The sequence below is a fragment of the Aquila chrysaetos genome, chromosome 4, assembly GCF_900496995.4.
Source record: "Aquila chrysaetos chrysaetos chromosome 4, bAquChr1.4, whole genome shotgun sequence".
NCBI lineage: Eukaryota > Metazoa > Chordata > Aves > Accipitriformes > Accipitridae > Aquila > Aquila chrysaetos.
The window spans coordinates 12,538,500-12,560,047 of record NC_044007.1 but is presented as its reverse complement, the minus strand read 5'-3'; the positions used below and the strand labels follow the sequence as shown (position 1 = coordinate 12,560,047).

Here is a 21,548-nt window from a genome sequence, read left to right as displayed (position 1 = left end):
AAAACTAGTGAGTTGTGTTTTAAAAAAATAAAGTAAATAAAAATTTAGGTTGGTAGACTTAATGTTATAGCATTTGCGTACGTGGAACAAATGACAAAACTGCTAAGCTTTCTGGTAAAGTAGTAAAGCATGCCATTGATGTGTTAAACACTTCTGAATTACCAGTAGTAGCTTGAAGTGCTCTACATGTGAACTCAACAGCCTGATATTCATCTTGTAATGCATACAGGTATTAACAAGAGTTGCTAACTTGGGCTGTCCTTGAAATCAATCCTGAATCTTGATGAAAGGGAAACAGGGCTGAGAAACTGCACAAATGCAGACCACCTTTTCAAAAGCAGCTTTAATCTTGTACCATTAGGAAAAAAAAATAAAAGCACTACATAGTGGCTTCCATTGATAAGAACTTGCAGATATGGTAATTTTTAAGTTTTTGCAGTATATTTACTAAAGTTATGCTGAATAAATGTAAGAAAAAACAACTTTATATATTTGGAAAGAAGACTTTAATAGTGTTGTTATATAGAGTATTGGCCAACTCGAGTGGGTCATCTTCTCTTACTGCTGCCATTATTTCCAGTATTTGACTAAAAAAGAAAGATTGGTATTAGAAGACTCTGAAACTCAGTACCAAATATACTTCAGACTGCTGCATGTATTATGTACAAGTCACTAAGATTAACCTGGAATAAAAACCTATGCTGAGAGCAGCAGGGCAGGGTGCTCAGATATGCAAATAGCTTCACTTTTAAGTCACTAACTGCCATTTCCTTTACACTGAACACTGGTTGCTCACTGGTACAGATTCATCTTTGGTCTTTTGACTCTTGTTTGGAGGTAATTAAACAGCTTTCTGTTTCAAAGAAAGTGTCATTTTGTGGGTGTCTTTATCAATGGTCTTCATTTTTCAGACTGAAATTCATCAGCCTTTCAAGGCTAAAGTTGCACTATGAATAAACTGGTCTATGGCAAAGCTTAAATTCCAGATGCAGCCTTATCTTGAGTATAGCTGCCAAAGTAACTTATTCCTACTTCCCCATTCTCTAGATTAATTGTGATTAATGCATTCAGATATTTGCAGTAAATGTTAAATGAGCAATTTTAAAAGGCCCATAGCCTTGATACAAGCCAGGAAAAGGGGGCAAAAGAAATGGGATGAATAGCATTAACACTAACAGAAAACCAAGCCACAATCTTTTCTCTGCATTCTGAGAAAAATGAATATTCTGCACAGTTCCTAAGATGCGTTATACTTTCATTTTTTTTCTAGTAGCAGAAAAAAAGCTTCATGGTGAAGAGTAAAGAACCTCAAGCTTGGTGGTAGGGTTTGGTGGTTTTGGTTTTTGGATCTTGCCTCTTAACTTACATAATAGCTAAACATTTTGAGGAAGACAGAGTAGAAAAAGTTGCTCTTAACAATTACTGGAATGCAGATATTTTCCTAGATGCAGAATTAGCCCATTTCATGACTGCTCCTGTGCTTTGCAGCCAGGAAAACATTTAATGGAGATGAGATAACTAAACATTTTCACTAAAATGATACATTTCCGTGCTTTTCACACCTCTATGAGGAAGCATGTGAAAAGGTGGCAGAAACCAGTTTCTGTACTTTCTAACTCTGTCCATAAGCCCCTATAGTTTTCTTTCGCTATTCTGTTACGTTGACTGCTGTTACTCATACCTAAACTTCACAGGATCCATTTTTTTTAAGCACAGTAGCAGAATGAAGAAATGATCCTAACCAAATTCATGTTATGGCAGTTGATGTCACAAGCACTGCTCGGTGTCTCAGTACTGCCCCCTCTGCGGAGGACTGCACAGCTCCAGTGCTGGTACCAGTTTTAAAAATAACTGGAACAACAACTGAGTGAAATTTAGTCAAGTCAGGTTACTTTACAGGGTTTAACCCCTTCTCCAGTGTATCAAGTAAAATTTAAAAACAGTACTGGTTTCACTTTCAGAGAGCTTTTTACATCCAGAATTTCTGAAGTGGGAAAATTGAGACCTTTTAGATTTTTCCACAGCCTATAAAGCAATACCTTGCACAAGTTTCTATAAATTTAGAACTCATTTCTATTTACTACATTTCCAGTGAACTGATTTTTTCCCATTTTTTTTTCCCTGTGAGATCTGAAGTATTTTAAATAATAGTACAGCAGTACACTTACATTATATGGCAGGGTTCATTTCTGTCCTTCAAGCAGTGCCCTATTTCCCATTTCTTTTTTGTAGGAAACGTAGTTTTAATATATTTTGATCCAGCATGAGTATTTTTCACTCCACACCAAGGCGCATCTAGTTTAATTTTAAAAAAAGAAGAGTATGCAGTCGTTTGAGAATAGCATGAGATAGTTTAATCAACTACTTCCACAGACAAAAGTTCTTGCAATCTCTTTCTAGCAGTGACTTCGAATTCAAAATGGAATTTAAGAGATTTGGGCAATTTAATGTCTTCACAATCTTTGAATTTTTACATTGTTACCCTCAAGATTTTACATTTAAAAAAATCAGCATAGTACATAACACTAATTCCCTCTGATATTATAACGATAGCTAGATACACCGTGTCCGTTTCTGTAGAACTTTTAAGAGGTCTGTACTTCATGTGCAAATAAATTTAAGGATTTAGGCAGTTCGTGGTTTTTCTTTCTCAGATTCAGAAATCAAAATAAATACTGTATTTATAACTGGCAGTTATTGATAATTGACATGAACATGCCAACAAAAAAGGCATCCCTAGACAGTCAGTTAAAATCACTGCTCATTAGGCCAAGAGGGGAATTCAAGCGTTCTTCCACCTTCCTCCATTTAAAGAGCAGTTGTTTCCAAATGCCGTTACTGCCACCAGCGGCAAACTCATAGCCATTGCCCTGTGTTTGGCACATCTCCAGCAAGCTAGATTTTAAAAGATATTCAAGCAGGATTCTGGTACCTAAGTACATTTAAAAATCTGGGCTTGTCAATTTGTCCTTTTCATCTTCCCCTGCAATGTCAGGAACTGACACGGCAGCTTATTCCTCCCAGCAGAAGGCTGAAAAGGAGAGTTTCTGGAGTCCGTAAACTGCTTTCCAAAGTGAAGGAACAGCCAGTCCTTTTTCTACTCCGAACTCCGTAGGTCTTGAATCTGCCTTATCATTGCTATACAAGCATATCTTGTTGCCCAATAGTGATTAAGTCACAAACTGACGAAGATATAAAATCTTACCAGTCTCTATCATTAATCGTTCACTAGGAATTGATTTCAGTGTTTCCAAGTTGGCTTCTGTTTTCAATGAACTAGAAAATCAGAGTTTGGTTAAAAATACACTCAAAATGTATAAAAGAAATTAGTTTGCCTGTTGAAATGTTTTGCAGGAAAGGCAGCTTCCTAAATAATTTTGTTAGTGAATATAATTTGCTTCATTTTTAAAAGTGCTGCCTGTAAATTCAAACTTTGCAGGAAACAGCAAATTTGGAGAGTTACTCAGTGAAGCCATCTCACCCTACTAAGCATGCAGAACCCCTGCCTGCACTGCCCATATTTGCTTGGCCTCGGCAACCCATGCAACTTACAAAGTGGTGCGGGCTGGCTTTTGGCCAGATGACTGCTGAGAATTCAGACTGCATAATCGGTAGATAAGGCTGCTCAGGTTACATTTGCATTACTCCTGGATTTGACGTGGCAGCTTAAAATTACGCTATTTTTTAAATGCTTCTCAGAAGGACTGCTTCCACGTTCAACAACCTTACTTATTTACAAACAGGGATTGACCTGAGGGTAGTAGAATGGACCTAAGACTAGATTAACTCGCTGAGCTGTGAGTGAAGATCTTTTTATGGCTAACAGACTAATGAGTGCAATTCTAAATCTGTCAGATGATCAAGAGTCTAGGGAGCTTTGAAAACTTGACCTCATTGTTTAAAAGAAAGCAATGAGTTCACTACAGCTGACATTTTAAAATAGTTTCATTTCTTGTAAAGAACTTACCAGCCATTTATTCCAATATAAAGATCCAAATCTATTATAGCTGCTGCTTCTTCCTTTGTGCCATCAAAAGAATGCACCTAGAACATACATAAATAGATGCACACATACATACAAATATATGTACTTCATTTAAAACTCCAATCATTTAAAAGTATTTATTAGCTTTTATTTGCATTATAAATACCTTTGATAGTATGCATTACACATCAGTACAAACATAAAGAAGGGACATGGCTTAGCTGATTCTGAATTTGGGGAAAAGTTCAGGCTGAAGTCACTTGAATACTGCAATAGAAGCAGCTACCACGTTTTCTTAGTGATAAGTATGTGTAGAAAAGGCCTATCCAGTGATAATGCTTTTGGCCTAGGAACTTCCTGTAGCTGATAGCTGGGAGACCATACACAGGAACTAATCCTGTGCATGCTGAATTTTTATATTCTTTCATCAGTATTCCCTACAGGGCACTGTCAATGTTACGTTCTCCACAGATTTTAGTCCACTGGAACTAGACAGATAGTCTATTTGGTCATCCCAGGGACTAAAAAGGCAAGTGGCAAGTCACAAGGTACAAACAGCGTAACGCATCTGGGAACTGCAGCTTCTCAGCCCGAGAGGAGTAAAGAGACTGTCTGCTTCCCAACGCTGCGAGGGGGACAGTCAGTTGCACAGGGTGCCTGCTCGTCATTTCTCCACTAGTCACCGGTTTTGCAGAAAAGGAAGGAAGGAGAGACTGTACAGTATTACGTAAGAGCACAACATGCAAAGTACTGAGCTAGGGAAAGGTTTTTGCGGTAACAAAGGGGAAACCTGGGGACTGAGATACTATTGTAGGAGGTGTGGCCTGATGTTAGTAGGATAGAATAATCCAAGCATTTACTACTTTTGGAAAACCCTGCCATAATGGAAACCTGAAAGAGTGTTGCTGGACTTACTTAATCATTTCATCCAAAGTTTTTCCTGTTATGCTTTTGAATTAAAATACATGATCTGAATATCTAAAGACATAAAGCAATCAAAAGTTACATCTGGATCTAATTTGAAAATGACGTCTAACGTCAGAAGCAAATGTTTGAGGTTACAGCTTCCACTGGGAACATGCATCTAAATTATCTGTGGTCTGAATGCACTGCAGTTACAGACACTGAAGAATTGGGAAAAGGCCAATGTCAATTACAAGGTACTTAAACTGTCCTTCTGACAGGCCAGGAAAAACTGCTCGTGTCAGCTGCGGGGCTTTTTCTCAGCCTATCTTCTTACCTTGCAAAAAAGCTGTTGAATAAGCAACGAAAATAAAAATACTAGAAGGGCCTGGAAAACACTTGTTAATTAATAATAACTTAAATCATGTAACAGGAAGCCTGCCTAGATTCCATGACAAACAAGAAGTTGCATATTAAGCAACAGTATTCACACACTTGCATGTAAAAATGAATGCTACACTGAAGTCCATACTTACCACCCCTCCCACAAATCTATCTCGGTTTCTTCTCATTATGTCTATGTAATGAAATAAATAAAAATATAAGACAGCTTTATAACAGACAAAGGTGAAAGATTCAGGTTTCCAGATTTTTCATATTCAGAATTTGCTCTGAATATGAAATTCTCAAAGAAAACCCACCTAAAAATTCAGCATGTGAGTTTCTACAGTGCAGAAACATGGGCAGTTTTGTCTGCTCTGACAGGTCAAATTGTTTTTCAAAATACCTGTAAAATAAAAATCACCTTTAAACAGAAACTCAGTCTAAGAGCAAATAATGACAGTAGAAGAGTTTTTTCCAGTGCTTGTATGCTTTTGTCCTCCAGAACTAAAGACAGAATTAATGGATTTGCCATGCAAAAGCTCTTATTTGTGCAAGGATTTAAAAGAAACTTTCCCATGGTATATTCACATAGGAGTGATCTATGCTGGAAGAAAGAGAAGAAGCGGTCAAGAGCATCAGTACTGGAAGAATACACACATATCTATGCTAAGCATGTACACTTGTGTAGTGCGGGTGTTGGAGTTCTTTATTTATTATTTTTAATGAAAGAGGAACTGACTGTTCTTTCCACAAAGTTTTGAAATGTCAGGAATGGGAGAGTGTGGATCACACGCAGACCACTATTTCAAGAAGCACTTGTAAATGCGGTGAGGGTGAGTGAGGGAGCACTAAGCAGACTTCTATAGCCTCAAATGGCCAAACCACATCAGAGCTGGCTGGCCTGTAAAGTAACAATCCAGAGTTTTTGTTTGCCCTTCCATGAAGGTCAGTCTTTCTTCTTTTGGGGTGGAACAAATACCAGTATTAGGCATCTTACTTCTGCCCCATTCTGTCTATTGTCTTCACTCTTTCAAAGTCTTCCACTGTTTTCCCCCCCTCTCCTTTGTGTGCCTGCATCCTTTCCTTTTCACTCATTTTATCCCTACCTTCTATTCCTAGTATTCCCTTTGAAGGAGCAGTAACAGCAAGGCAGCCATCCTATGAAGAGACATAAAAATGTGGGCAGAGCGAAGGTAACTAGGTAGCCAGTTTCCCCAGTGCAGTTTCAAAAGGAAACTAATTAGCACTGAACTAACCCATCACTTGTCATTTGCAGGTAGTTCTGATCCCAGGACATTATCATTTACCATTTCTGTCTGCCACACTACACCCAGGCATGCAAATAACCAATGCTCAGGAAACACAGCAGAGGAACTTAGGCATGGCAGATGGCCAACAGTGCGTAAGTGACTCAGTATCCATACGTAATTTGAGAGATGACATTATCTAGACAAGGCAGGAGAATGACACTGCGGGTCCCAACAGGCTGGGACTGTACACACATACTGGATTTCTTTAGGTGTTGCTGTTAAAAGCAGTCCAGGGCACTGGGGCATTCTCATCATCAGGTGTCAGAAACATTTCAAAGACAAACTCAAGTGTCCACATATCACTGTGTATGATTCACATATCAATCAGGAGAAAGTGGCAGCAAACCATTAGTTTGATTTACATTTTCCTAACATATAAATAATAAACACAATAATAAAAAAGACAATGCAACCAGTCATTTAATTTTGTGCAATTTTCACTATTTTCTGTATACTACAGGTTGATACAGAGGGTGAAAGCAAGGACAGGTAGCCTGGGAGGAATACAGAGAAATTGTTCGAGCAGTCAGGGATCAGGTTAGGAAAGCTAAAGCCCCAATAGAATTAAATCTGGCCAGGGACGTCAAGGACAACAAGAAAAGGTTCTGTAGGTACGTCAGTGATACAAACGGAAGACTAGGGAAAACGTGGGCCCTGTCTGGAAGGAAACAGGAGACCTGGTTACCCAGGACATGAAGAAGGCTGAGGTACTCGACTTTTTTGCCTCAGTCTTCACTTGCAAGTGCCCCAGCCACACCACCCAAGTCACAGAAAGCAAAGGCAGGGACTGGGAGAATGAAGAACCAGTTGTAGAAGAACAGGTTTGAGACCATCTAAGGAACCTGAAGATGCATGAGTCCATAGGACTTCATGAGATGCATCTGCAGGTCCTGACGGAACTGGCAGTTGAAGTGACTAAGCCACTGTCCATCATAGTTGAGAAGTCGTGGCAGCCTAGGGAAGTTCCCACTGACTGGAAAAGGTGAAACATAACCCCCATTTTTAAAAAGGGAAAAAAGGAAGACCTGGGGAACTACAGGCCAGTCAGTCTCACCTCTGTGCCCCGCAAGATCATGGAGCAGATCCTCCTGGAAACTGTGCTAGGCCACATGGAAGATAAGGAGGTGACTGGTGACAGCCACCATGGCTTCACTGAGGGCAAATCGTGCCTGACAAATCTGGTGGCCTTCTGTGACAGGGTTACAGTGTTGGTGGATAAGGGAAGAGCAACTGACAATCTACCTGGACTTCTGCAAAGCATCTGACACTGTCCTGCATGACACCCTTGTCTCTAAATTGGAGAAACATGGATTTGATGGATGGACCACTCAGTGGATAAGGAGTTGGCAGGATGGTCAAAGAGTTGCAGTCAATGGCTCCATGTCCAAGTGGAGAGCAGTGACAAGTGGCATTCCTCAGGGGTCGGTATTGGGACCGGCGCTGTTTACCATCTTTGTCAGTGACTAGGACAGTGGGATTGAGTGCACCCTCGGCAAGTTTGTGGATGACACCAAGCTGTGTGGTGCGGTCGACACGCTGGAGGGAAGGGATGCCATCCAGAGGGACCTTGACAGGCTTGAGAGGTGGGCCCGTGAGAACCTCATGAAGTTCAACAAGACCAAGTGCAAGGTCCTGCACGTGCGTTGGGACAATGCCAAGCACAAATACGGGCTGGGCAATGAGTGGATTGAGAGCAGCCCTGAGGAGAAGGACTTGGGGGTATTAGTGGATGAAAAACTGAATATGAGCCAGCAATGCGCACCTGCAGCCCAGAAAACCAACCGTATCCTGGGCTGCATCAAAAGAAGCATGGCCAGCAGGTCAAAGGAGGTGATTCTCCCCCTCTACTCTGCTCTTATGAGACCCCACCTGGAATACCGCGTTCAGCTCTGGGGCCCCGAACATAAGAAGGACATGGACCTGTTGGAGCGAGCCCAGAGGAGGGCCATGAAGATGATCAAAGGGCTGGACCACCTCTCCTAAGAAGACAGGCTGAGAGAGTTGGGGTTGTTCAGCCCGGAGAAGAGAAGGCTCCGGGGACACCTTCTAGCAGCCTTCCAGTACTTAAAGGGGGCCTACAAGAAAGCCAGAGAGGGACCTTTTACAAGGGCATGTAGTGAAAGGTCCAGGGGTAATGGCTTTAAACTGAAAGAGGGTGGATTTAGATTAGATGTAAGGAAGCAGTTCTTTACTGTGAGGGTGATGAGGCACTGGAACAGGTTGCCCAGAGAAGTAGTGGATGCCCCATCCCTGGAAGTGTTCAAGGCCAGGTTGGATGGGGCTTTGAGCAACCTGGTCTAGTGGAAGGTGTTGCCAACCATGGCAGCAGGGTTGGAACTAGATGGTCTTTAAGGTCCCTTCCAACCCAAACCATTCTGTGATTCCTCTGACAAAAGTTACCTTCCCTGCTTATCAGTGCAGATCTTTTGAGATAGAACAGGTGCAAAAGAGATCAGCTGTAATGTTAAAAACTGACATGAAAATTCAGGAGAATTAATTACACCTACTTTGAATCTTCTTTGTAGTCTAGCTGCGGTGCTTAGTTTAGCTTGTTTGACTAAATATAACTTTAATTGCAACTCATGATTGCTCTTGCAGTTAAATAGCTACAGTTGCTTGATTATTGGTGTTTTGTTTTTTTTTAAACAGGCTTGTTTCCTAAGGAAATGAGGTTTTAGACAGTGAGCTGCAAGTAAGTCCCCTAAGTAACCTACTGCCAATTTCAATCTCATTTTGAGAAGGGTAGTGGTCTTGGAAGTACAAAATTTAGTGCCCCTACAAATGGTAAGCCAAGTCAAGCATCTTGAATTCCTAGAAACAATGAAGCTACTTGTACACATGCTGCTACTTGTCCTGTCAAAGAGAAAGAGGAGGTGAATGGGGAAGTTCTTGGAGAGAAAAAATAAAAACAAAGAGAAAGGGAAAGAGAAAGCCTGGAAAAGCATGAAGAAACCAGATGTACAGTGATCAGAATGGTAACAAAATAAGTCAGTAGGAAACTAAACCTTAGTAGCTCCAGTGCTGAAGGAACAACCTTTTTCTTTGGGTGAGTAGACTGTCATTCAATATATGCTGGTTCTATGTTGCCTCTCAATAAAGAAGTTTTTAAATATTTTGCATGGTTGTTCACAGGTTTAGTTTTGACCATAAAGTTCAAATACTATGGTATTTTCAGGTTTGGAATCAAGACACCACAGGAGCTGAAGCAAATTGGCCTTGTTGAGGTAGAATATCGCCAGACAAACAATTCTGGATTAATGTATGAATAATAGTGTATGTGATTTTGTTCATCGCGTCCAATTTGGTTAATAAAACTCCTGTTTCCATGTCACTAAACCCCACAAATCCCTTCCAGTAGCACAGCAGAAGTGAAACTTCTATAGACTTATCAGTCCATTTATAATGTGACCTTCACCATAATATGAAGGCAGTAGCTTCATCTAACTACCATTCAAATCACCATTTTCTGTTGGAAAAGTTATGAGAATGGAGAAAAATTCTGACAAAAAAAGTTCTTAGGGCTGCTTCAACAAAGGAATTTCATCTTTATTAGCTTTCCAATCCAAGAAAAAGGATTAAAAAAATAATGTTCACTTTTTACAGGTGAAAATCACCCAGAAGAAAACACAGCATAACTAACTAGAAAATAATGATTAAACATTAAACAAAACAGAGGTCATGCTCAGATACTACCCACTGGGAAATTACCATACTTCTCTTCTACGGGGTAACCCTGCAGCTGCTTGCTAGCTATTCCAGTGACTGCTACAACACCTGAACTGCAGATCAGCTGGAAAGTGGTGACCTGCCTCCATGCATTTCACACTTTGCCTTCCTTTTTTTTTTAGTTCATTTATCAAGCATACGTTGAATATTAATTCAAAGAACCCACCATCCAGTCTGCTAAAGGTCGTGAAAGCCAGACTGTATCTAACTCCATAGCATTCAATTAGCAGAAATGAAAACAACCCCAAACCCTGACCACACTTCACAAACATGTGGAGAATGAGCAGCAGGGAAAGCTGTCCATTTAGAAAATACAGAATTTACAAACACAATGTTTGCAGGCATCTGTCCTTGAGGCTTTCAATATTTCTTCACTCCCTCATATTTCTTGCTTTCTGTCTTTTTCATCAATCACCTCCTTCCAACTGCAAATTCCAGGAAGGGCTCCCAAAATGCTCTGAGAAACTAGATTTATATATTTCATACGATTCAATGAAATAGCTCAGATAAAGACTTTCTGTCATTATCAAACTTATTTGGAAAGGACTTACCTACCACTTTAAAAGGGATTTCTGTTCTACCCTGCTACCTCTTTCCTCACAACCCAATTTCAGTGCACTAGATTAGAAGTTTTTCACTACAGGTCTTCAGCTGCAGCCCATCAGATAAGGAAAATCAGATAAATTTTTTTCTCCCAATAACATCAAGGCAGTTAAGGATCTTAAAATATGATACTCCACCAGTGTTTTAGGCTGCCACAGAAAAGAAACAGGTTATACTCCAAGGTGTGCTTTGCTGAACTGTACACTGAATTCTACCAGGAGAAAAAGTTCTGTCCACTTTGCTGAATACTTTACTGTATCACTGTAGCATTATGAAGAAATTAACTCTATTACTGCTAACGTGGCAATTAGAAAAAAACACAACTAACCACTGCCCCCCAGTGACTAATTTACTCAGAACAGTAATATGCAAGCACAATTCATTAATCACTCTTCTTATCTGAATTTATCACATATCTTTCAGTCAGTTCCCTCTGTAGACAGAAGTTCTGAGTACAAGAGTGCAAGCTGATTTTAGGGGCTGTGCTAGCTTCTTTCCATTCAGTATCTATGCTGCATATATTACTTCAAAAGACAGCTCTCTCCAGCTCCTGAGATTATCTTTTTCATCAGCTCTCAATTCCTGCTCCCAGCTAGCACCTCCCTTCCTAAAAGCTTATTTTTGACACTGCCAACTTAGCCTTTTTGACAGTTCTGTTCCCTTCCCCATGGCTTTCAATCAATAACCTAATTCTTTCACACACTACAGTTGTTCTTCTCCCCATAAGTCTCTAAGAGTTCTTCAGTATTAGCAAGAACAAACACCTGTCACATCCAGACACCCACAAATTCTGATCAATTTTACAGAAAAAGACATGCTAAGTCAATACCAGGCAGGTAGCAAAATTTAGCACATAGCACTGCTTGAATGTAGGCATCTTTCTTTAATTTCTGCCAAAAAAACCCCAGAGCCAACCCTGCAAATTGCAGGTCTATACCTGACAAAATGTTATGTGGTAGAACACAAGATAGAAAACACTCCTGTAAATTGCTACAAGTCAATTTACAGTCATCAGAAGTTTCTTACTTGAGTTGGATGTCCTTTGGGCAAAATTCTAATCTATCAAAATCTACAAACAGAAAGAACAAAAAACCCACTTAGTGTTTTAGGATTTTTTAATGTATGTCTAGAAAAAAAAAAAATATTGAAGTACTAAGATAACACTTACCTAAGCCACATTCTCCAACTGCTATTACCTTTGTCTTATTTTTTTCAATCAGATTTTTTAATTCAGATAAATATTGTTCAGGGCTACTCTGCTCAAATTCTCCACAGCGGGTAGGATGACAGCCAACTGTACTGTAGAACATGTCTAAAGCAAGATAGTATTAGGAGGTTTTAAGAAAAAAGAAAAAAAAAAAAGAAAATTTATATAAGGTATAGACAGTATCTGTATCTGGACTTTTTTTTGTTGCTCATAATTTTAAAAGAAAACTCCCCTTGAACATCTTTATCTTGGTGATGATTTTATTACACTTGTATTTTCTGCTTTAAAAAATGTTAGACAGTATTTCCAGCAGGGGTGCGTGCATGTGTTTCTTTTGAGTACACATTATTTAGTATACTCCAAAACTGCAACTCAAAGCTGAATTACTCCGGTGGAGCGGCCCTCAACAAATCATACAATTGTTGAGGATGGAAGAAACCTCTTGAGATCACCCAGAAATACATCTCATTCAAAATGCATCAGGTTATCCTCAGCATCCTCATACAGACAGCACGCAGTGTGCCTCTGCATAAGCTGTTACAGAATTTCACAAGCAACATCTAGCCCGATTCACCCACACATCTAATCTAGATTACCTTAGTGCCAAAACTAACACTTCTGCTAAGTGCCTTTATGGAGAATGTAAAAGCGTGTGTAGTGGGGGAAGACTATATAAGGCCCCGAGCAACTTGACCTAATCTTAAAGCTAGCCCTTCTTTGATGGAGGTGGGGAACTTGATCGGGTTGGACCAAATTAACTCCTCAGGTTCATTCCAACTTAAATTATTCTATGGTTCTCTTCGTAAATAGTACTTTAACATGTGTTTTAGTTCAAATACATACTTAAGTAATTAGTGGAATGATATTTGCCTTTCCACAGAAAGAAAGGTAAAGCTAGGAGAACCGTAAAGAAAAAAGATACCTCTCTTGTTCAAGCTGGTCATGATAGATTGGTAAGTAAAAAACAAACAAAAACTACCAAAAAACATATCTTCCACACCATATAAGCATTCCAGCTTATTTCTAGGAGAGCCTTCTAACAAAATTTGTATTCCAGAAATCTCCTGTAATTTCTGTCTAGAAATAGAAATTACAGGAAAGACTGATTCCTTCCAACACCGAGGGATCTAAAGAGCAACATACAGAAACTCATACACAATGCATTCATCACATTCTGAAACATGATTTATCATTTTGAGATTCTGAAACACCACCAGGGGCAGGTCCTTTTGTACTATTTAATTCTGAGAGTGGAGAAGGTTATATTTTTGACTGACAACATTAAGTTTAAAGTGGAAATACCATTTGTTTGTGCCAGCTGCAATGCATCTTTACTATCTTGTAGACTCCCACCTGTAATCAAAAACTTGGAAGAAGAAAAGTACTGTCAGTCAGTATGATCTTCTTTGAACATCAAACAGACTGTTTAAGAAAACACTCAGATATAAGTAAGAATCTAGACAGAGAACATGAGAAGACAATTACTAATGTATATTTGACAAAATTTCATAAATCAGTAAAACCTCAATGGTCCTCAGGAGCTAGTAAATACACTAAGTATCAAAACCTGATTTTTTTTCTTTATCAAGTATCTTCTAAGTATTTAAACCATTAAATTAATAAAATACATCTATTTGCAGCAATATTAACTGTATTAGACAATGACTCAATAAACTTTATTTGCATTCAAGAAATGATAATCAGAAACATTCTCCTTGTCTTACAGGTGGAGAAACTAAGAACTCCTCAACACCCAAAACAAGACATGACTAAGTAAGTAGATAAACCAACAAAGGAGCCCGTATCAGAGTTGGGATTACAAATTTAAGAATTTCTGCCTTTGATCTTTTATTTTTACCTTAAGATCAAAGGTTATCACACCAGAATCGTTGCTTACAGTGTTTTTTGAATCACCACTTGCAGGATCTTGTACCCTAGGTCTTAATAAATGATGACTACACTGCTTTTGGACCACTTCTATCCCTACACATGCTATATACCAGACTCGGTCAGCACCAAGTCAGACATTTCTGCAGTATACTCCATTAGAGATGGACACATCCCAACAGTATCACCAGAAAAATAAATTAAGCTGAAAGTGGCTCAGTGTACACACATCACAGGGCAAAACTTCACAAAAATTACCATAAATCAGCAGCTATATAGAAAAATAGAAGTATTTTCAAATAAAGAGATTAAGATTCTAGGCAAGTAGAAACAGTCTGGGATGGGATAGACTTCTGACACTGTACAGGACAATAGCAAGACTGAAAACATAGCTAAGGACATGGAACTCCTGAATTCCATCTCTGAATTCACTGTGCACCTTGAAAAAGTTATGCAGCCAATCTATTTTTGATGATAAAGTAGGAAAATTGCCACTTACTTTCAGAGGGTGGTATAAAGATTAAACAGTACTTATACAGCAAATATAAACACAGTAAAAGTGACTATGATTCTGTATTTGCTGCAGTGTGGTAACTTCTCCATCACTAAAGCTTTCTTTTTTTTGTCTACCAGTTTATTGTCCACTATTTTCAGACGAGAGCCTTTTAGCAAACTTCTGAGATGTCTGTTCCTCTTCTAGAGGAGGGTTTATTTCTTTATTTCTAATCCACCAGCCTTATTAGTGCAGTAGAACCGTTCGTGACAGTGTGCATTGTATTCAATTTTAATTCATATTTTTGTCTTGACAATTTATTCAGTTTAGAGAGATATAGGCAGGCTAGACTATTATAACAAAAGGAGTGTGGTCCACTGCTAAAAACACCGATTTCAAGCTAAGAGTTACAAACCTGTTCATAATGATGCAGTTTAAATACACATAAGCCAGTATTTACTAGCAGACATTCGGATGTAAGAATTTATGGGCACTCCCAGATGTTCTGCAATTACCAATTTCCTTTGCATACAGAAATATCTGAAGGATTATTATCAGGAGAGTTTTTGAGTTTTGATCTGTGGTGGCAACTGTTGAGTCAGTCACTCAGGATACAAGACGACAGGAGTGGCTGCCTATAATACAACTAACACAGAAAATTACGTACTAGTTGACTGCAGTAGGTCAGAGGAGAACACCTTTCTCTTGAAACTGTACAGAAGAAATTCTACATACATACCACATATGATACCACTGAACTTAAATAATCAGCATCTAACAATCTGTGCAAATGAAAGACAATGCTCTGCACAGAACGCTTTTGTTTTATGCTGTTGAAGAAAGTTACTGCATTTTCCATGGCAAGTTGCAGAAACATTTGTTTTAATAGTGGAGCACTAAAAAAACAAAGTATTAGAAAGCAGTTTAAAATATTAAAGAAATTTTATTATAAGAAATTACCTTTTTAATGCCAATTTTGACTGCTCTCTCTACCACATCCAAAAAGTCATCTGTGAAAGTTCATAAAAATGTCATAAATTGAACTTCAGGTTTTACAGCATAATTTAACTACTTTTCAACTAAAACTCACTTTCATGCAGTCAAAATGCATATCACAAACAATCTTTAAACCACATTTCAGTAATCTTTAGAAGACAATAACAAAATGCAATAACTGAAGATACAATTTAAATCCAAGAAGTCAATGGAAGTTTTCCACATACTTTAGTAGACTCTTTTTACATTTATATCTAAAGGCCGTGACAGCAAAAAAGCATCAGTTATAATTAGTAACTATGATTCAGCAATGCAATACTTCATAGTTTATTGATCATAATTCTCAGATCAGTTTCTTCCATGCAATCCTAACATAAATACATCAGCAATTTTCCATTTTGTTCTAGAAGCAGTTACCTGTATGACAACTTAAGAGCAATTCAGTAGAAGACAGTATATTTTGCTTAGAACATCTAACTTATTTTGTCACACTTTCTTCTTCAAGCCATAGTAAATAATAAGCATCCAGTTTCTGAGGAGAAAAAAGAAGTTCTAACCTCACTTGCTGACAAGTAAGAGGCTTCCATTTTAATAAGAGGGATTCGGTCTTTCAGCAGATATAAAGCAACATTTACCTTGATGTTTTTGTGTTCCCCTGTAGATTCCTCTGAACATAGGATCTGTCAGGTTAATACCAATATCTATAAAAAAACAAATATAGAAATTAGATGCTATAGTCACTCTGCATTTCATTCTGAGCGTCAGCCAACTAGGGAAGACAACGGAAACCATATCTCAGTAGTCCCCAACTACCACATTGACAGGACATATAAAGCTTAAGCATAAGTTTACTCGCATAATTTGAGAGCTTACTTCTTACTAGAAGTGACAGAAAAATTGAATTTTGGCCTTCTGTGCAACTCCAGACTTATTCTATTTTGTTTATTGCAATTAATTCCGCTTTTCACATGAAAATACAAATTTATCTTGGCCCACAAGCAGTAACAGGGAAGGGAAAACACAGCATCTCGCATACAGCCTTTACACTGGTGGGAGCAGCAGCAGACTGCCTCACAAAAGCTGCCTGTTTTCCCTCCTACGGCCTGTGACCATCCAGCCTGGCCAGCAGCATGAACAACAAAACCTGCAATGCAGTCACCGACCGAAGCCACTCCAGCCCCAGTGCAGCCGCCTTCTACTTGGCTCCCAAGGCCTTCCCTGAGCTGCAGCCTCACAGCCAAGGGCTGAAGCAGAGGCTTCAGCAACAACCACCTCTCCAGCTGCCAGAACCCACGTTTCTAGCACTGTTTCCAGTGGGAAGGGAAATTTTCCAAGGCTGCTCAGCCACACATAGAACATCGATCTCAACCGACCTTCTCAAATTTACATACTTACTGCCAAATTTCCTAAGAATATTAACATTTTCATCCAAGCTAATGCCATACAATTAGAAACAACCACAACTAACGCGCCAACGCGATAAAGGGGATGAGAAGCGGCCAGAAACCCCAGAGTTTAGGGATAACTCTGAGGAGACGCGCAGCAGCCCCTCAGTGCCCCGCGTGAAGCCCCCAGCGATGGCAGAAGCGTTCCCAAACACTTCTCGTAGGCCTAAAGGCGGCCTGCATCTCGGCCCCGGAGACACCGAGAGGGACTGCAGAAGGTGACGAGCCCTGGACGAGGGGCAGGCCCCACCACCAGAGCGGCCCACGCCCCCCGCCCGCCACGCTCGGCCCCTCAGGGAGCGGGGCGGCCTCAGCCCGGCACCGGGCGAGGTACAGAGGGACTCTGGGACGAGGCGACCAGCCCCACCGGGGCCGGGGACGCAGACCCCCTACCCGCCTCCGCTCTCCCCTCACCGATGAACTTGGCACGGCTCATGGCGGCGGCGGCGGCAGCAGCGGCGGCAGCGGGAGCGCGAGCCACGCGCCTGCGCGCGGCGACGTCCTCCACCTTCCCGTCAGCCCCTGCGCGCGCGAAGGTGAGGGGTAGGGCAGCCCGAAATGGCGGCCTACCTGACGCACCAGCAGAAGGTGCTGCGGCTCTATAAGAAATCCCTGCGGCACCTGGAGTCCTGGTGCATCTACCGGTGAGAGGCGAAGGGAGGTGCGCCTAGGGAAGGGGGAGAGACCTGTCCTTCCTAGGAGCGGGGCCTCTCAGCTCCGCGCTTAGCGGGGGGGGGGCTGGCCTTCTCTGCCGAGACGGGGCGTTGGGCTTGACTAGCGCTTTGTCTTCTCCCCCCCCCCCGCCCCAGGCATGGCTGAAAGGGTGAGGAAAAGGCTCTAGGGTAACTTGCCTGTGCCTGCCGCAGAAAAGGGTGATGTGGGAACAGGAGCTCCTCGGCGGCCCCTGGCCAAATCCTGTCTTTGCGCAGGGGTGACTGGTGATGTTGCCAAGCTTTGTTTCTCTATGCGATTAGTGTTTTCCTCCAACGTACGTCATTGTGCTATCTCTGTCTGTAGAGACAAGTACCGCTACTTTGCCTGCCTCCTGAGAGAACGATTTGATAAGAACAAGGATGTGAAGGATATGGTGAAAGCTACAGAGCTGCTGAAGGCAGGCGAGGAGGAGTTCTGGGCAAACCAGCATCCTCAGCCATACATCTTCCCTGACTCCCCTGGGGGCACTTCCTATGAGAGATATGAGTGCTACAAGGTAAGGTGGCCTGTAAGGTTGTATATTACTGTGCTTACCTTACTCTTCTTATAGTGAATGTAAAGTGAGTGCTTGAAGTGGTCTTTCATAGGGCTGCAGCTTCACTCAGCAGTATCATTTCTTTAATAGTTTACTGCTGCTGAACGTCTTGCTGCTTGCATGGGAGAAGCTGTCCCGCTTGTCTGATCCTTGCAAGTGGAGTTTGTTGGTTTGTCTGAACACAGCTAGCTTCTTTTTGCTGGGATAAGCATCTGCTCTTTTGCCAAATGGAAGCTGCTCTGTGATGAGTCAGGCAGGCACAGTGAAAAGGTTGGAGCTGAGCTGTGACAGTAAACAACGTGCAGGAAGCTGTGCTGCCCGTTGTGGTGCCATCTGGTCACAGCCTTGGTTTCTCTCTGGCCTTGTCAGATGTCAGCTTGGCTGTTGGGGGGCTTCGCTCAGTCCCATCGTTCTTCCAGCATTTTGAGTTCTTCCAGCAAATTATAATTTCCCTTCATATGCTGTAGTGCCAGATATGTGTCTGTGCGTCACTGTGTGATAGGTGGTAAGCCTGAAAATAGAAGCTGTATTTTTAGGCACTTCTAGAGGCTTTTTTTTCCCCCTAGATTTTTCTATTTAGGAGTAAAGAAACAAGTTGCTTAGAAAAAACACAGGGTTTTTGCTTTCTCGGTATTGTCTCTTAATGCATTACAAGAAGTTAATACTAACCTAGAGAGTGTATGCACCCATTTTCTCCTGAATTTGAAGAAAGCGCTGACACAAGATTAGATCTGATCACATAAGAATGCATAAGAAGCCATGTGGAAGGAAGAATCTGACATAGATTTATCAGAGGCAGAAAAAAGAACATAGGAGTGAAAAAGGAAGAGGAGGGCTTAAGCTTATGCCAAGGCCGTGGGCCTTAGCAGTAGCAGAGACAATAGTGAGAGAGAATCTGGATGGAAAAAAGGCCAGTTGAGCAATAAATGGTCAGGATTAGTCTTCATATAGAAATATAAACTGGTTTATGTTCTCTTTTCTTTGCCCTGTTTGATATGCTGAAACTCTTAACAAAATGGCTGTCACAAGGATTTGGCTTCTTGGTATATCAGTGACTGTCCATTGTGGATGCTGCTACAAAATGTAATTTTTAGATCTCAGGCTGTTTGATGGTTTTAATTGTTGTTTGGTGTGTGTGGATTTTTTTTTTTTTTTAATATTAGCAGCTTTGCTATTTCTGTTCAGTCAAAGGATTACTCACTGATGAGAATCACAGCAGGAAACTGGAAGTGTAAATGTCACTGGGTGAATGATGGTATTGGAGCAGCTTCTTAATTTTCTTTTTTTAAGGATTGGGGGTTTTGGTGGTGGGTTTTTTTGTTTTTTAATCAATGTTCCTTTATTTAAAACTTTAACATTTAGTGATATGCTGCTGCAGAATTTTAAAGTTCGCTTTTTTTCTTGACTGGACGTCTTGGAGGTCAGACCATTATCAAGATCTTAAAAGCCACTGATTTTTTTAGTAGTTGTAGACAAGCAGAAATGAACTGTAAGGTTCTGTCTCTGTCAAATAAAAGAAATTAGTAGTTGGAAAAAAGAATCTCTCTAACCTGCTGCCTTTTGGAGAAGGAAGGGAAGAAATGAGATCTCTTCCACCAGATGGAATTATTTCGAGAACTTTTTGAATAAATGGAGATGACCTGGGATTTGTCTTCAGGATGCTATGATTTAAGCAAGTTGCTATGATGTCTTCCTATGATTTAGGATAATGTGTGAAACACAGATTAAAAGTACTGACCTCTGCCATATAGTGCCTTCAGCCTAACAATAGTCAGGTAGCTCTTAAATGGTGCCTTTTATGTAGTACTTTATTTCCTGGGTTATTGATCCATTTTAATACTGGCTTCAGTGATCGAGTTTAGTTCTTCTGTATGTGTACTACATATGATTTCATATATAAAAATAATATATATAAATTATATTTTTCTTTAACAGATTCCTGAATGGTGCTTGGATTACTGGCATCCTTCTGAGAAGGCAATGTATCCTGATTACTTTGCCAAACGAGAGCAATGGAAGAAGCTGCAACAGGAAAGCTGGGATAAAGAGGTCAGTGCTTGCTCAAAGCAAATTAAAGGCTCTTTAGCACGCAAGTATTTTGGGTGACATTTAGATGTGTTCTTGGAAAAATTATTGAATGCCTACTGCAGTCTCATTTAGACTCTGCTTTATTAGAACTCTTGGCAGTGTGAAACACTGACTTGACCTAAAATGCCTACACAGATATCTCGGAGTTACAGCTTCTTAAAGGCTGTGAAGGGAATTTGAAGTTAAAGCTGAACCTGCTATTTAGCACAGGGCTGTTGTAGCAGTTTAGCTAAAAGAAATTCCAAAGGGGGATGAGAGGAGATTAATGACCAGAGAATTCCTCTTCCGCTGCTGTGAAGCTCTGACACTTTCTGGTTACATGTTTGAAAGTGACTTACTACAGTGTTCATCAGCTGGGAATCGAGACTAATTTCTGGCCATCCGAATCTGAGATTCAGTTGGAAAAAGTTGATGTTATTTGAATAGTTCTTCAGTTCAGTTGTAGAGAAATAGTTTGCTTGTATGTAGTATGGCACTCTTATCAGAATTAACATAGTGGCAGCCAGCACTTATGCTGCTTCAAGAAACATGTACTTAAAACATCTAAAGGGCTGTTGGTGGCATGCAGAAATAGAGATCTCCTATGGACTGGAATGAAGTTGTTCAGGACTTGTAGTTACCTGGCACCTTTCAAAGCAGCAAGAGAATTCAGTTTGTTTAACATAGCAATGGTAGACATGAATTATGTGGAAATAATGACCTTTTAAGTAAAATTTCTCTTGCAAATCACTCTCTACTCCTAAAAATTCCTTCTCAATTAGGTAATATGAGCTTGCAATGATTACTGAGTTTCAGTGAATACTGGGGAAACATGAAACCTGTCTGTCAGCTGAAGGTGTTACTGCTGGTTCTTCCCTTCTGAAATGGGGTCTAGTTTTGCTCACTGCCTGGGCACTGAAAACCACATTATGGAAATGTGTATTTATGTACTAAAGCAATTTTATGTCTTGTCTTCTAGATTAAGCAATTAGAAGAAGAAACTCCAGCTGATGGTCCAAGAACTGAAGCTTTGCCTCCAGCTCGTAAGGAAGGTCATCTGCCACCACTGTGGTGGCATTATGTTACAAGACCTCGTGAAATTCCCATGTAAAAGCATTACTTCACGTGAGAATCAAAGCGGTCTATCTTCTGTAGGCAGTTGACATGGCAGTGACCACATGCTACTCTAAGTGATACAAAAATAAAGCTAAACAAAGTAAAAGAGAAGGCATTTTTCTGACATACTGTTCTATAGCATGCACACTTCACTTCCAGTTTGTGCAGTGTAGAATA

At 40.4% G+C, this 21,548-nt stretch overlaps 2 protein-coding genes across 11 annotated transcripts; one reads left to right on the top strand and one right to left on the bottom strand.

Annotated features, from left to right (window-relative positions):
- Positions 1 to 328: 328 nt before the first annotated feature.
- On the bottom strand, positions 329 to 17,913 carry TATDN1 (TatD DNase domain containing 1). Of its 10 annotated transcripts, XM_030010824.2 has the most exons (13): positions 17,354 to 17,378; positions 16,130 to 16,195; positions 15,912 to 16,026; positions 15,459 to 15,508; positions 13,421 to 13,484; positions 12,080 to 12,223; positions 11,938 to 11,980; positions 5,590 to 5,675; positions 5,425 to 5,465; positions 3,968 to 4,044; positions 3,206 to 3,276; positions 2,169 to 2,295; positions 329 to 587 (listed from the first exon to the last, which is right to left on the bottom strand). In XM_030010824.2, the coding sequence occupies exons 6-13, from the start codon at positions 12,219 to 12,221 to the stop codon at positions 485 to 487; spliced, it is 690 nt and encodes a 229-aa protein (XP_029866684.1). In that variant the 5' UTR covers positions 12,222 to 12,223; positions 13,421 to 13,484; positions 15,459 to 15,508; positions 15,912 to 16,026; positions 16,130 to 16,195; positions 17,354 to 17,378; the 3' UTR covers positions 329 to 484. The 10 variants fall into 10 exon arrangements, with proteins under 10 accessions (XP_029866684.1, XP_029866682.1, XP_029866680.1 ...); XM_030010822.2 differs by lacking the exons at positions 15,912 to 16,026; positions 17,354 to 17,378 and adding an exon at positions 17,791 to 17,913; XM_030010820.2 differs by lacking the exon at positions 15,912 to 16,026 and having other exon boundaries at positions 17,354 to 17,455.
- Positions 17,419 to 21,477, top strand: NDUFB9 (NADH:ubiquinone oxidoreductase subunit B9). The gene is made up of 4 exons (XM_030010830.2): positions 17,419 to 17,583; positions 17,957 to 18,149; positions 20,124 to 20,237; positions 21,235 to 21,477. Exons 1-4 carry the CDS (start codon positions 17,498 to 17,500, stop codon positions 21,364 to 21,366), a joined length of 525 nt encoding a protein of 174 aa, XP_029866690.1. The 5' UTR covers positions 17,419 to 17,497; the 3' UTR covers positions 21,367 to 21,477.
- The last annotated feature ends 71 nt before the right edge of the window (positions 21,478 to 21,548 follow it).